The sequence below is a fragment of the Leptopilina boulardi genome, unplaced genomic scaffold (assembly GCF_019393585.1).
Source record: "Leptopilina boulardi isolate dan_hultmark-lab unplaced genomic scaffold, ZJU_Lbou_2.1 LbouV2_165, whole genome shotgun sequence".
Taxonomy (NCBI): domain Eukaryota; kingdom Metazoa; phylum Arthropoda; class Insecta; order Hymenoptera; family Figitidae; genus Leptopilina; species Leptopilina boulardi.
Genome location: NW_026137713.1, coordinates 3,079,354 through 3,093,276, shown reverse-complemented (window position 1 = coordinate 3,093,276; position 13,923 = coordinate 3,079,354). Strand labels below are relative to the sequence as shown.

At 27.5% G+C, this 13,923-nt stretch overlaps 2 protein-coding genes across 7 annotated transcripts in view; one reads left to right on the top strand and one right to left on the bottom strand.

The window, feature by feature from the left end:
- LOC127277278 (facilitated trehalose transporter Tret1-2 homolog) overlaps positions 1-13,923 on the top strand; it is a 220,635-nt gene that overhangs the window by 25,021 nt on the left and 181,691 nt on the right. Inside the window, exon 3 of one of the 3 annotated variants that reach the window (XM_051298261.1) lies at positions 11,517-11,543. The exons of 1 other annotated variant lie outside the window; for it this stretch is intronic. The gene's annotated coding sequence lies outside the window, so the exon portion shown is untranslated. Of the gene's footprint in view, positions 1-11,516; positions 11,572-13,923 lie in introns of all 3 variants that reach the window. One more of the 3 variants, XM_051298262.1, reaches the window with a different exon arrangement.
- LOC127277277 (rap1 GTPase-activating protein 1-like) overlaps positions 1-13,923 on the bottom strand; it is a 135,246-nt gene that overhangs the window by 21,682 nt on the left and 99,641 nt on the right. Inside the window, exon 1 of one of the 4 annotated variants that reach the window (XM_051298259.1) lies at positions 10,066-11,201. The exons of the other annotated variants lie outside the window; for them this stretch is intronic. Within the exon in view, the coding sequence (XP_051154216.1) occupies positions 10,066-10,176 (111 nt within the window). The 5' untranslated portion in view covers positions 10,177-11,201. Of the gene's footprint in view, positions 1-10,065; positions 11,202-13,923 lie in introns of those variants that run through there. 4 annotated transcript variants of the gene reach the window in all.

Here is a 13,923-nt window from a genome sequence, read left to right as displayed (position 1 = left end):
TGGAACAATTAAAATTTTGTTGATGCAACAAAAAAAGATTCACACGCGACATCTGCAACTTACATATATATATATATATATACTTTCTTCCGTTATTTTTGAGGTCACTTTTTTTCAAAAAGAATCTCGTCTCCCCTTTTTTTTCTATAACGAACCGTAACTAATGGAACACCCAGTTTGAAGAGTTGTTGTCGCATCTTTTAAAAACAACATTTCTTTCAATCCTTTTGCATTTCTTTCTCTTAATAATATCCTTCTCCCACCAATATTTTTCTCTTTCAATTCTTCTTTTTTTTTTCCTCAATTGTCTACACGAGACTAATTAATCCTCATTTCTCTATTGGCTTTCAAGTTTTGAAATCTGAGAGCTATTTCTATTTATGGAGAAACGAGAACTATTGATTGCTAAAGAATATTATTTATATATATATACGAATACTGAACAATTCGCATAGAATCAAAAATAAGTCAATCGAGTTAATAGAAAATTTTTAGACCATAAAAAATACGAATCATATTTATTAAAAAAAAAAAAAAAAAAATAGGATTCTAAATTATACTTGTAACCTAAATAATGAAATAAAATTGAAACTAAAAAACCTCAAAAAATAATAATGGTCTTCAAAACAAAGAAAATGTATGTATACTGTCCCAATTTCTTAAATATATATATATATTCAATTCTTGAATGAAATCCGTTTCTCATTGCCGCTAATTATCATTGAATCTGCTTTCTATTCATGAAGATATACAGTTGCCGAATAATTAACGCAATTATCCTTGGCTCGAATCTCATATATATATAAAAAAATTTCAATTACATTTTACTGTTGCTGCTGATGACCTTCTTTTTATGCGTGTCTCCAAAATCGGAAACTAAGCTTAAAGAAATATATTTGTATTATATGGCAGTAGCTTTATAGACCTAATACAAGTTGAATAATCCAAAGACCTAAGTGCGCGTCAATTTTATTCTCGACACACCTTTCATATAACGACATATATATACACATAAGGTGTATATGTCTCTTGACTTCACATGGGTGCGTCCAACAATGTCCCACGTAATGAATTATTCATTTTCACCAAGAGTCACAACAACTCTCTTGCATACATCTCAAAATTTCAAGTCAGCTTTTTTAATGACTTTTTTTTTACCTCCATATCATTGAGGAAAAATATTAATCTTCATTTTAGACAATCTATTTTCACGCCGTTAACAGACGTGACTTTAGTCGATTGTCTATTTTCACGCCGTGAAAAGGCGTGACTTTAGCCAAATGTCTAGTTTCACGCCGTTAATGTAGACAGCGGCGAAATCTTTTTATATAGTGAAAGAAGGAAGTTCTTCCTTTTTCCTAATTATACAATCAAGCAGAAAATTGACTTTTAGTTCTGACTTAAAAAAAAAAAAAAAAAAAAAAAAAAAACGCTGTAAAATTATATCAGGAGGAAAAAAAATCCTTTCGTAAGGAACGTCAATACATAAAACCAAGTTGTAAATAATAAATTATTTCAAGTGATTATAAAATGTTGTAAAACGCCTTTCGCTGAGATAACGATAACGCGAGTGGTATTTTAATGTGAGTGATCAAAAAAAAATCAGGTGAAATTATATGCGCGTAATTTATATTAAAAAAAATTTCGAAATGCAAAAAAGAGTTGAAAATTTTATTCATTAAATAATTTTTTTTTTTAATATAGATTTAAAATGTAACCAATGAAATATGTTCTCAATGTAGGAAAAAAATTCGATTATTATTATTTTTTCTTTTAAATAATCTTACTCTAAGAAAATTTTTTTTAAGTTTTTTTTTTTTTTTGAAAATCTTTTTCTTTTCGTTGTCGGATTCGAAATTCCTTTCACAAAAAGAAAAAAGAATAATAACTTTAAAAGCATTTTACGAAAAATTGCTTCGAGATGAAAGAGAAACTTTTTTTTAACGAGTTCAAATATTTATATAAATAGAAAACTAAAATGTTTTCCGTATTGATTTCAGAGAAAATATTTCTGGACCCGTATAAAAAATAGTTTCCGTTATGTTTTATTATGAACAAATTCTATAACTATATGAAAAATAGTTTGGATTTTTTTTACAAATTTTATTGCCAGACAGTTGTTACAATGAGAGGTAAAACGATATCATTATGTATAACGTTTTATCACTATATATATATATGTAATAACCAAATGGTAGTTTGGATCAAAGTTGTTTTTTTTTTATTTTCTACACATGTGGTATATATCAAAAACTTATATCACTGCGTAGAAATGACAGAAAAAAAAACGATTCTTTTTTTTCCGAGTCGAGTGCGCGAGTATATTATAAGAATTTTTTTCATACCCTTTCTCTCTCTCTCTTTTTGTGAGTCAGCTCGCGGTGAAATTATCAAGGGAACATGAGACGTGAAGTAATTTAGTCACAGAGTGATTTATCTCATCATTCGTGTTAATAATTTTCATAAAACGGAATCATTAAAAAAAAGTCAAATGATTTCTATTTTTGTATATTTTAAAAAGGGGGTCAATTAAAATTTCTCTACTGAAAATTTTCGATTCAAGTATATCTCAAAAAAAAAATTAAATTATTTTCTTTTATTTTAATGTTGTTGTTTCGTGGACAATATTAATATTACCGTTGCTTAGGAAAAAAAACGTCATGGTAACGGTTGTCATGGAAACAGTTGCTATGGTAACCGTACACTGAGAAAAACAATTTAGTGTTTGCAACAAAATTGTTTGATTATAGGTATAATTTTGGTTCTTGTAACCAAATTTTGGTTGGCTGAAACAAAGTCATAGACTTATCTCAACCAAACATTTGGTTAGGCCAACAAAATTATTTGATTGGACATTTTTAAATTCCAATCAAAATTTGGTTACAACAAAATAATTTGGTTAATACAACAAAATAGTTTGGTCTAAAAAACCAAATGATCGTTTGTTGTCCTAACCAAAATTTGGTTGCGACAATTAGTATTTTTATTTTATTCTCATTTTGAAAAGAAATAAAAAATACTCTTCTTTTTGAGAGAAAATATATATATTAGAAGGGTATTTTCCTCTTAAAATGAGAATTTTTTTTTACAGACTTTGTAAATCGAATTTGAATTAATTTTTAAAAGGCAAAAAAAATTATAATTGACTGAAATATTTGTCTAAATAAGATCAAGGTTGTTTGAAAATTAAAGAGACTATTTGCTTGCAACGAGGTCCTATTTATCTCTCGAATGTGTGACATAAAACTGATTTACAGCTGTTCCAGTTTTGTCCAACTCTATCTAATTTCAAACGGCAGTTGAATGACAAGAGAGAGGATATGTACCATAGAGTTAAAGAGTGGACTCTTTTACATGTGGGACCTCACGTGAGTCAAAAAATAAAAATAAAAAAAAAAAAAACAACTATATAGGGAACAACAAAACGACAACATAAATGCGGATGTTCGACAAGTAGGTTTTGTCACTTATCGATCGTTTAACCGGAAACAGCTCTTGACGTCGTCATATCAAGAGTGTGTGCGTGTATATAGATATTGCCAGCTGCAGTTTACACATATACAAAAAATTTCTGCACCTGGCTTCCTATTTAGTATTAGGCTTTCAATTTTCTTTGATATTTTTTTTTTTTTTTGGCTCACATGCTAATATGTATCCACCTAATCATAAGATATTTACCGTTAAATTAGGACTGTTGCCAAAACGTTCTGCACTATTTGTGCCACAGGAAAATTGAGAGAGAAAGAGAGAATAAATAATGTCAATTTCAGGCTTTTTAAATCTCATATAAAAGATTCAGTTCAGAGACTTTTTAAATTGTTTTAAATTTTTGATATTCAAAAAAAGAAAATTTGTAACAAATTTTTATATTATATTTATAACAGAAATTACTACTGGCGCGTTACTACCACTATTTTATTTTTACCATAAAATTAGTAAAATTTAACTACACTGAGAAAAATGTTTAGTCAGAGCAACCAAAATTTGGTTGGGCCAACAGAAAAATTTTGTTGGTATTTAAGCAACCAAACTATTTGTTTGGGTCACCAAAAAAATTTTGTTGAGTGTTTTTTGTTGGTATAACAAAAATGTTTAGTTAGCTCAACCAAATTTTTTTTGTTAGGTCAACAAAAATGTTTGGTTGATCAAATAAACAGTTTTTTTTGTAATATTAAAAATTTTATTCTACTTTATTTCATTTCTTTTCATCTTTTTTATTTATTTCATTATTTATTTATTATCAATTTAACATTGAATTTATATTTATCCAATTGAAATATTTGTGGACTTTGAAAAATCTCATCTCCGCATGGGATCGAACCTCTGTTTTAAAACTGAAGGTGGAGAGCTCTGACCACTGGACTACCCATCCTTGTGAGAGATTTAAACTAACTGTTCTCTTAAGAGAGCGAATCAAATTATTTGGTTGTCGCAACCAAATTTTGGTTAGGACAACAAACCATCATTAGGTTTTTTAGACCAAACTATTTTGTTATGTTAACCAAATTATTTTGTTGTTGTAACCAAATTTTGGTTGGAATTTAAAAATGTTCAACCAAATAATTTTGTTGGCCTAACCAAATGTTTGGTTGAGATAACCCTACGACTTTGTTTCAGCCAACCAAAATTTGGTTTCAAGAACCAAAATTGCCTAACCAAACAAATTTTGTTACAAACACTAAATTTTTTTTCTCAGTGTATAATTTAATAGCAAAAAAGTGAGTATTTAACTCAGATCCCAGTGGGAAATTGCCAATGGTAACCATTTGCCCATTATATAGGACCAATGATGGTCCAATATTGGGCCACTCTTTTGCCAATGATAAATTTCCCACTGGGATTATAGTTAAAATTTGTACTCATTTAAAGTAAATTTCGTTTCTTTGGTTTGTAAATTACATTATATTAATAATTGTAAGTTTACATTAAACAGTACACTATCAATCAAAGTGAGTTTATGGTTTTTTTTTGGTATATAAAGAGCAATCAAACTCGTTTCAGCCGTCTCTCTTTCTCTTTCCTTCTTTCTTTATAGATGATATTATAAGTATTTATACGAAGTCAATTGAGCACGTGCGCGAGAATCGTTTCAAGAGGCTTTAAACTTTAAACTTTTCTAAACGATCAAGAAGAAGAGAGAGACCTTTATATAACTTGGTCCGAGAGTTCTAATAAAAGTATATATATATATGTATGTATATGGGAAAATGAGAAAGACGTATATATATATACTTTTGAAAAGACACTCAACTTGACTCAGCAGAAAACTTAGGAGAGAAGAACTTAACGGTAGCGGAGAAAATTGCTTATACGCGAACAAGATCGTCAAAGTTAACAGTTAGTAAAACCGCTTTCGCCAGAATCAAGAGCGTCTGCTACTTTTTCTCTGTTCTTTATATTCTTCACTCGTTTATATATATATATATAAAGTCATTCTTATATTTACTGACGCCATGATTTCCAAGTTACAAACTACATATATATATATAAAGAAACATCCTATAAAAGAACGGTTTGTTTAGAAAAAAAAAGAAAAATGTGGTCCAAAGCGAAATCGTGTGAAACTCTCGGAAATAAGACGTAGAATTATTGCCAATTTTCCAGTCAGTGATTTTTTTCAAATACTCTTTTCAAATTCTTTCGCGAAATTATAATTCTTGCAATTTTCTTATATGAAAGCGAGTGAGGACAGAAAGAGAAAGAAGATTTTTTTGTTTTTGTATTAAAAAGAAAGTAAAATTACTATATATTTATAATAGTTACCATATAGCAAATTTGGTTACTAGAAAAATGGAAAAATGAATAAAGTATACCCAAGCAGCACCCGGTATATCCCCTGAATATCCCTTGAATACCACTGTGGAATATTCCCACTCTCTATAAATTTGAATCAGCGATAAGTATACACGGAGAAAAAAGATTTCTTTTATAAAGTAACTTTTACTATACTTTCAGAGTAAAACTGGACCAACTCGAAGTTTCTGCGCATCTCTGGCAATTTTTACTCCAAAAATAGTAAAATTTACTCTAGAAATAGTAAAACTTACTACGGAAACAGTAAAATTTACTACAGAAATAATAAATTTTACTATTTTTGGAGTAAAAATTGACAGAGATGCGCAGAAACTTCGAGTTGGTCCAGTTTTACTCTGAAAGTAGTAAAAATTACTTTTTCTTTTTCTTCGTGTACCACTGTTACCAATTAGCGTATATACATACGCTGAAAAATCAGTGAATTTTCACTAATTTAACCGTTGCATATACTGAATATTCCCTCAATATTACTGGAATATTTCCACATTATCATACCTGAATATCCCCTTAATGTCACTGAAATATTCCAATATGAATGTCACCGAGGAATATTCCCTCAATGTCACTGGAATATACCCTGAATGTCACTATGGAATATTCCCATGATGCGGACATTTTGATTTTCCTAGAAGATCATGAGAATATTCCACTGTGCGGTATTCAACGGATATTCAGGGAATATACCGTGCTGCTTGGGTATAACTTTTACTATATATTACTTTAATAAAAGTAAAACCGAAACTGTCCGCAGTTTCTGCCAATTTTCATTCCAGAAATAGTAAAATTTACTCCTAAACTAGTAAAAATTATTCGGAAAATAGTAAAATTTTACTATTTCTCGAGTAAAAATTGCCAAAAATTCGAAGAAACTGCGGACAGTTGCAATTTTACTTTTATAAAGTATAGTAAAAGTTACTTTATTCGTTTTTCCATTTTTCTCCCTGTAATTGAAGTTATTCACAATGGTATAGTTATCATTAATATTAGTTACCAGTAACTCTCGTATAATAATGGTAGTTACGTTACCAGTAGTATGTATAATAATTTCAATGTAATGTAAATCGTGAACAATCATATCGATGATTAAGAATTGAATTATTACTATTATTATATTGGCATAGAGAAAGAGAGTCTTTACAAGCTTCGTGAGCTTTCACAAATATATATATAATAAATGTGAACCATTATTGTAACGAGAAGGCACTAATATTTGTATATTCGAATGTCCGCGTGCATGTATATAATAAATCTTAAATGGGAAAATGTCCTCTATTGTGTTCTTGAATCAAGAGAGACCAGTAAGTCTCAGAAAATCGATTATAGAACCGAGCTCGCGTTATTCTTGTATTTATATGTCGATCGCAATATTCCTTTTTTTATGATTCATCGGTAACTCCACACGAATATATATATACTTAGTCATATGGTTTCGCCGATAAGGTCTCTCACGTGATATTAAAAAAAAATAATCTATATTTCAAACATTTTTTTACCCTTTTAGGTACAATTACTTTCACCTGATATATATATATATATATACTGATAAAGTTATCGATTTTTCTCTTCATTTCATTTTAATCAATGAACATGTGTTGCGAAAATAGGGTTTTATTAATTAATTGAATCGAATTTTTCGGGGTGTTTTTTTTTTCTTCAAATTACCAATAATGGCGAATAATGGTTTGTTAAAAATTATAGTGAATACTATCTTAAATTAGTACATAATCAGAATAATTTAAATAAGAATTTATTAATAATTGAAAAGCGAAGTAAATTACGAAACAATTTTTAACAATGATAAATTTATAATATAGACAACTTTGTGTATATATATTTATCTATTAATAGCAACTCAAAAGAACCAAGTACTAATTACGTATACAGTATAAATAATACACTGTCTATATAGAAGGTGGAAATTAATTAATTCTCAATCGAATAAAAAAGGAAATATAAAAATAATTTTTTGATTAGATAAACAAAAAACTATGTAACACAGCTCTCTCACACACTATATATTTTATCAAACCTTAGACGAGCGATCATGTTCGATTAGAGTAATTATGATCCATGAAATATGTCTTGATCAACCATATGAAATATATGCATATATATATATTTATTATATCGGATTACATTACACGCTTCGAATATTTATATATAGTATACATAAACAACACGTGCAGTTAAAAAGCAATTCTTTTAACATTGAACACGCAAGGAAAAAAAAAATTTTTACTATAGAATCATTGTCAATTTTAAAATTATTATATATAAAAAATATGTATATTTAATATTTATTATCTTGTATCGAAGCTGCGTAAAAAAGAGTAAATTCTATTTAAATTTTTCGGTTTTTTTTTTCTAATACAATGTATATATATATATAATACATTAAAGTTTTCATAATAACGTTTTAGCAACATTAAAATTTTATAGTTAGAAATTTTTCTTCAACTGTAAATTTATATATAGAAAATATCAGGAAACAGTAAATAAAATTTCAATAATACTAAAAATAATAACACTTGAATGATAATAAAAATAGAAAAATATTATTATTAATGTTATATTAATATTAATAATATTATATCAAATACAATATAATAATAATAATAATAATAATAATAATAATAATAATAATAATAATAATAATAATAATAATAGAAAACAATAGGACCTAATAATAATACTTAAAAATAAAATTATCTGAATCTATATATTGTCTATTTTAAAAATAGGCTATTTTTAATTTTATCGCACGAAAATTATAAAAAGATTAAGGTGTAGAATTCTTTTTTTAAATTAAGAATGATGATATGGATAATAATTTGACAGTTGTAAATAGAAAAATATTTGAACTCAAGGACACTATTTAATTCTATTTTATCAACAGTATAAGATGAATCTGCTTTCCCCTTACTGTATGTTTTTTTTTCTTTTTTTTTTTTTTAGAGTGTAATATAGTTTGACACATATTTAATCAAAATTTAAGGGCTGTAGTATAAAATTGTAGAGAAATGAATTTTTTTATTTTAAATATACACAATATATAGTTAAAAACTTACTATATATATTTTTGTTTGAAAAAAGTGTTTTCGTTAGTCGAAAAAAAAATTATCTCCATTCATTGATAATATATATATAGTAGAAATTAAGCAATCGCGACGCAATAGCCGATTGATAATAATATATTATACATTATATGTGTGACGAGTTCGAAATTTAAATTGTGGCACACTACTACCAATTATTACTGTTATAAATATTAAATTTTATAAAAGTATAAGTTAAAAATAATTATTATAATTAATTCTATTTATAATTAAAATTGAATTATTATAATATTAATTGATATTATTATTTATCGAATTAACTGATATTTAAAACTGTCAACAATAGTAGAAATTAGGAATAATTAAAAATAATATAAGAAATAACAATCACTAATAACAGACAAAAATCACCTTCGGAAAGGATCGAACTCTAGATTTATTGTTGAGAGTCGAGAACGCTGACCACTAGGCTACACACAACATTATAACACGGAAAGAAAGAAAAAATAATTTTTACTACTTACGGAGTAAAACGGAAACTGTCCGAAGTTTCTGCGCATCTCTGGCAAACTTTTACTCCAAAAATAGTTAAATTTACTTTAGAAATAGTAAAAATTATTATGAAAACAGTGAAATTTACTACAAAAATAGTCAATTTTACTATTTTTGAAGTAAAAGTTGCTAGAGATGCACAGAAACTTCGGACAGTTTCCATTTTACTCTGAAAGTAGTAAAAATTACCTTTTCTTTTCTTCCGTGAATCATTATAATAACTTTTTAAAATCTTCCACTTCTATTAATCTAAACTTTGAGTAATGAGAACAATTGTTTGAAGACCATTATTTAAATAACCATTATTTGAAACTATATACAAACAAAAACGACCCTCGTATCGCATTTTCTAAATTTGAAAACTAAATTTCCATCTTTTTTTTTTTAAATTTTTTTTTTCAAATCACAAAAAGAAAAACAAATATTCCATTCTGTTTGCTCGTGTATTTAGAATTTCAAATACAATTTTTTATCCCAAGCTTTGTTTGACGAAACTTTTAGAATTTGTGGTCATGCTTTTCTTTCTTTCTCTCTCCCTCTCCTATATGTTTATGACAGGTTTTTCAAGGGAAAGTGAAACTCAGCAGGTCAAAAATTTAGTTGACACACTGCAATGCATCTGGCACAGGTTTTTCATTCTTACCTGACTAACAAGTTTCGGCAGAGTGTGAGAATGTGTTGATCTATCTGTGTTGCTTCTCTGTTGACTAGCTTCCGACCTCAAGTCTTGCCTCCATCTCAATACACCCATCATGATCGCCTTTTGTATTACACTTTTCCAAATTCACACAAAAAAAAAAATATATATATTCACAATTTTCTTGATTAAAAAAAAAATGTCACAATTATTTATATTGTTTGTTTTCAATAAAGAAAATTTGATAGAATAATTTTGACAAAGTTATAACTGGCGACGATGAGTCTATAAACGCCGAAAGAGTAAAACCGCTTGAAACGTAAATAAACTCTTAACTCTCCAATCCCCCTAATTCCTCTGCTTCTTCTTCTTCTTCTTCTTCTTCTTCTTCTTCTTCTAATTCTTGTGGCTTGCGTCACGAATTGCGAATACTTTCAGTAAACTTAGAAACACTTTTTTTTTTTATTATTATTCTCCAATTTCAAAAAAACGTCACTCATTCCAAAGAAAACTTCCTCACTACTTTTTTTTTGAGGGGGGGGCTATTTTTTTTCACAATTCCTCTCAAAAGAGAGGAGAATTTTTCCTCGGTAATATATATATTTGTTAATATTTGCACTTCATCAAAAAAAAAAATAATAATAATAATACTATATCACTGAGAAGAAAACAGTTATCTCGCGTCCCGGCATCGATTGTGGATTCGTAGCACGTGACAGTTTCTTGCTGCGCGGTTTTAAATTCCGAGCAGCTGTCATTCTTGCCGGTTATTTTTTTTTTTTAATTAGGAGAAATTCTCTCTCTCTCAAAAAAAAAAAAGTTCAACTCATAGATTTAAGTTTATGAGAGAGGACAAACACCCACGCGCGAATTTTGATCGCGCGAGTGGCGAAACCCCCTCGAGGTCAGAATAGAAAGTGTGTTTAAATCGTGGGCGCAGAACCCGTTGGTCCAAAGAAAGATATTGTTAATAATAATAATAATAATGCACCATATACGAATATAAAACTAACACAATAATAATAATATAAAAATCCCACTGAGAGAAGGAGAGAGATGGAGAGAAAAAAAAAGATTTGTTTATAGAGAGAAGGGACGCGCGATCTCACAGGAACGGCAGGAGCGCAACTGGCATCGTAAACGAACTTTAGGCCTCACTTTGCCTTTACCATCCTTCCATGCTCGTGGAATAAACTCCCCCCGATATGTCCCGCACCTTCGTTGGGTTCTACCAACTTTGTCCAGGGACGGAGTTTTGAAAGGCGACTTTCGATTACTTCTTTATATATATATAAATAAACAAATTGTTTTTTCATCACAAAATGGATATAGTAGAAAAAAAACCCTTCAAATTGAATAAATTTTAATTACATTTTTTCTTAATTTAAATACCGCTCTCTTAATTCAAGTGATATAGTCTTAATTTTATCTAAAGTTGGAATATTTTTTATTTACAGGTATATAGCAAGTTGGAAATTCAAAAAGTGAGTCAAAGTACCTTTAATTCATAATGTAAGTCTTAATTTCAGTATTTTAGTGTCTTAAGTCAAAAAAAAATTAAGAAATTAAGTATATATATATACCAGAATTTAAAATCGTGTCAGCTGATTCAATTTACGTAAATTGATAATTTAATAGCAAAACAAAATTATATTATTAAAAAGTAAAACTTAATTAAGTACTAATATCTTAACTTAAGTAACAATGTCTTAAATTAAGAGAGCAAGGCTAAATTTAAGATATTCGTTATTGTAATAAAACAAAAAAAAAAATATTTTATTTTTAATTTAAGTATACTGATATCTTAAATTAAGAAAGTAATTTTTAAATACGGTGTAACTGAAATTAAGAAAATAATTTTTAAAAAAGATACCAGTAACCGAAATTAAGAAAGTTATTTTTAAATTATGTTCTAGTATACCTAAATTTGAAATAGAGAGTTTAAATTCAAGTAAAACTAAAATTTAAATTAATGAAGTCGGTCTTAATTTAAGTTCTAGTTTGCTTAAATTAAGAAAGTATGTCTTAATTTAAGTACGAAACTTAAATTAAGAAAATGTATCTTTATTCAGGTGAATCTTAAATTAAGACAGTGCGATTTTAAATTATATTACATATCTCAAAATAAGATAATAGATCTTAATTTAAACATCCGTATCTTAAATTAAGAAAAGATTAAGAAATTAAATCTTAAATTATGGTATTACTGTCTTAAAATAAGAAATTGAGTAAATTCAGGTACACGGAAAAAAATGGAAAAACAAATAAAGTAATTTTTACTATACTTTAAAAGTAAAACTTGAACTGTCCGCAGTTTCTGCGCATTTCTGAAAATTTTCACTCCAAAAATAGTAAAATTTACTATTTTCGGAATAATTTTTACTATTTAGGAGTAAATTTTACTATTTTCGAAGTAACTTTTGCTATTTTCGGAGTAACTTTTGCTATTTTCGGAGTAACTTTTGCTATTTCTCGAGTAAAAATTGAAAGAAATGCGCAGAAACTGCGGAAAGTCCAGGTTTTATTTTTAAAGTATAGTAAAAGTTACTTTATTCTTTTTTTCATTTTTCTTCGTGTAACATCTTAATTAAGAAATGTAATTCTCAAATTAAAATTAATGTAAATTATCTTAATTTTTAACGGCCATCGAGCTAGTAATTTTTTATATATTCGCGGCTTAAAGTAATAGTACAATTATTGTCTATAGTAGTTACAATAACAATGAGTTATATAATTACACACTGAAATCGTTACGATGATTGTTAAAGTTAATGATAATTTAAAATGAAGTTACAGATAAATTAAATAAAAATAAATTTAAATATTCAAAGACAGTATAATATATAATAAATAAAAAGTGTATAAGGAAGTCAGTTTTTCATATATTCAAAAACATTGCGAGTATATATAAATATGAATAATTATTACTGAAAACAATAATCCTATTTTGCATATATTATCTATATATATTCTTTAGACCAATGTACACGTTTTCCGTCGTGTGTTGCTAAATGAAAAAAAAATAAAAAATTTTTTTTTTTCTTTTTTTTTTACTGAAAAATCGATGTTGCCGTGTGTTTCCACAAATTGTTAGTAAAGTCTTATCTTCCGCTTGTTCAAAGTTCATGAAAATTAAATATTCAACACGAAGAAGAACTATAGCATAAAAATGCCAGTGTTCTATTTTTCTTTTTTTTTTTTTTTATTAAAAATTTAAATTTTTTTCTCCAAGAAAATCTGCCTATTATTTTAATAAATTTTTAAAGTGAAAATAAGCGATAATTTTATTATCATTGTTAATTTTTATAATATAAACTTAACTGTAATTTTTTTTTAATATCTTTAAATTTTCACTGTCTCTCCATTTTTTTTTATGAATGTAAATTAGTGAACAGTATATATATATAAAAATAACAGGTGGGAAAAAAAAGAGGGAAAACGAAGACGAGAGAGAGAGAGAGAGAGATGTTGTTGGAAAGGAAGCACCGACGGATGTCATTTCGTGGTCGACTTATTTCGTTGTTGGTAGATGCGCAACACTGACATCCCGTTCCCTTTGTATTTTGTATATTTCACTTCTCCCATTACATTGGCATACTTCCTGTGTCCCGAAAAACGACACAAAATATAAAAATTCGATATTATAATATTCCCGAAGAATGTGGCTATTTAGAAAAAAAAAAAAAAAATTAGGATGTGGTGTCTACATTACAAAAATTCAGGAAGGACGTGCGGTGTTCATTTTTATATTGAAGTATTATGTATACGTCTCAAATATTAGACAGTGAACCCTCGATAAAAAAATTCCATTTCAAGTTTTAAGAATACAGTAAATCCTCGATAAAAAACGCGATAAGTTTTAGG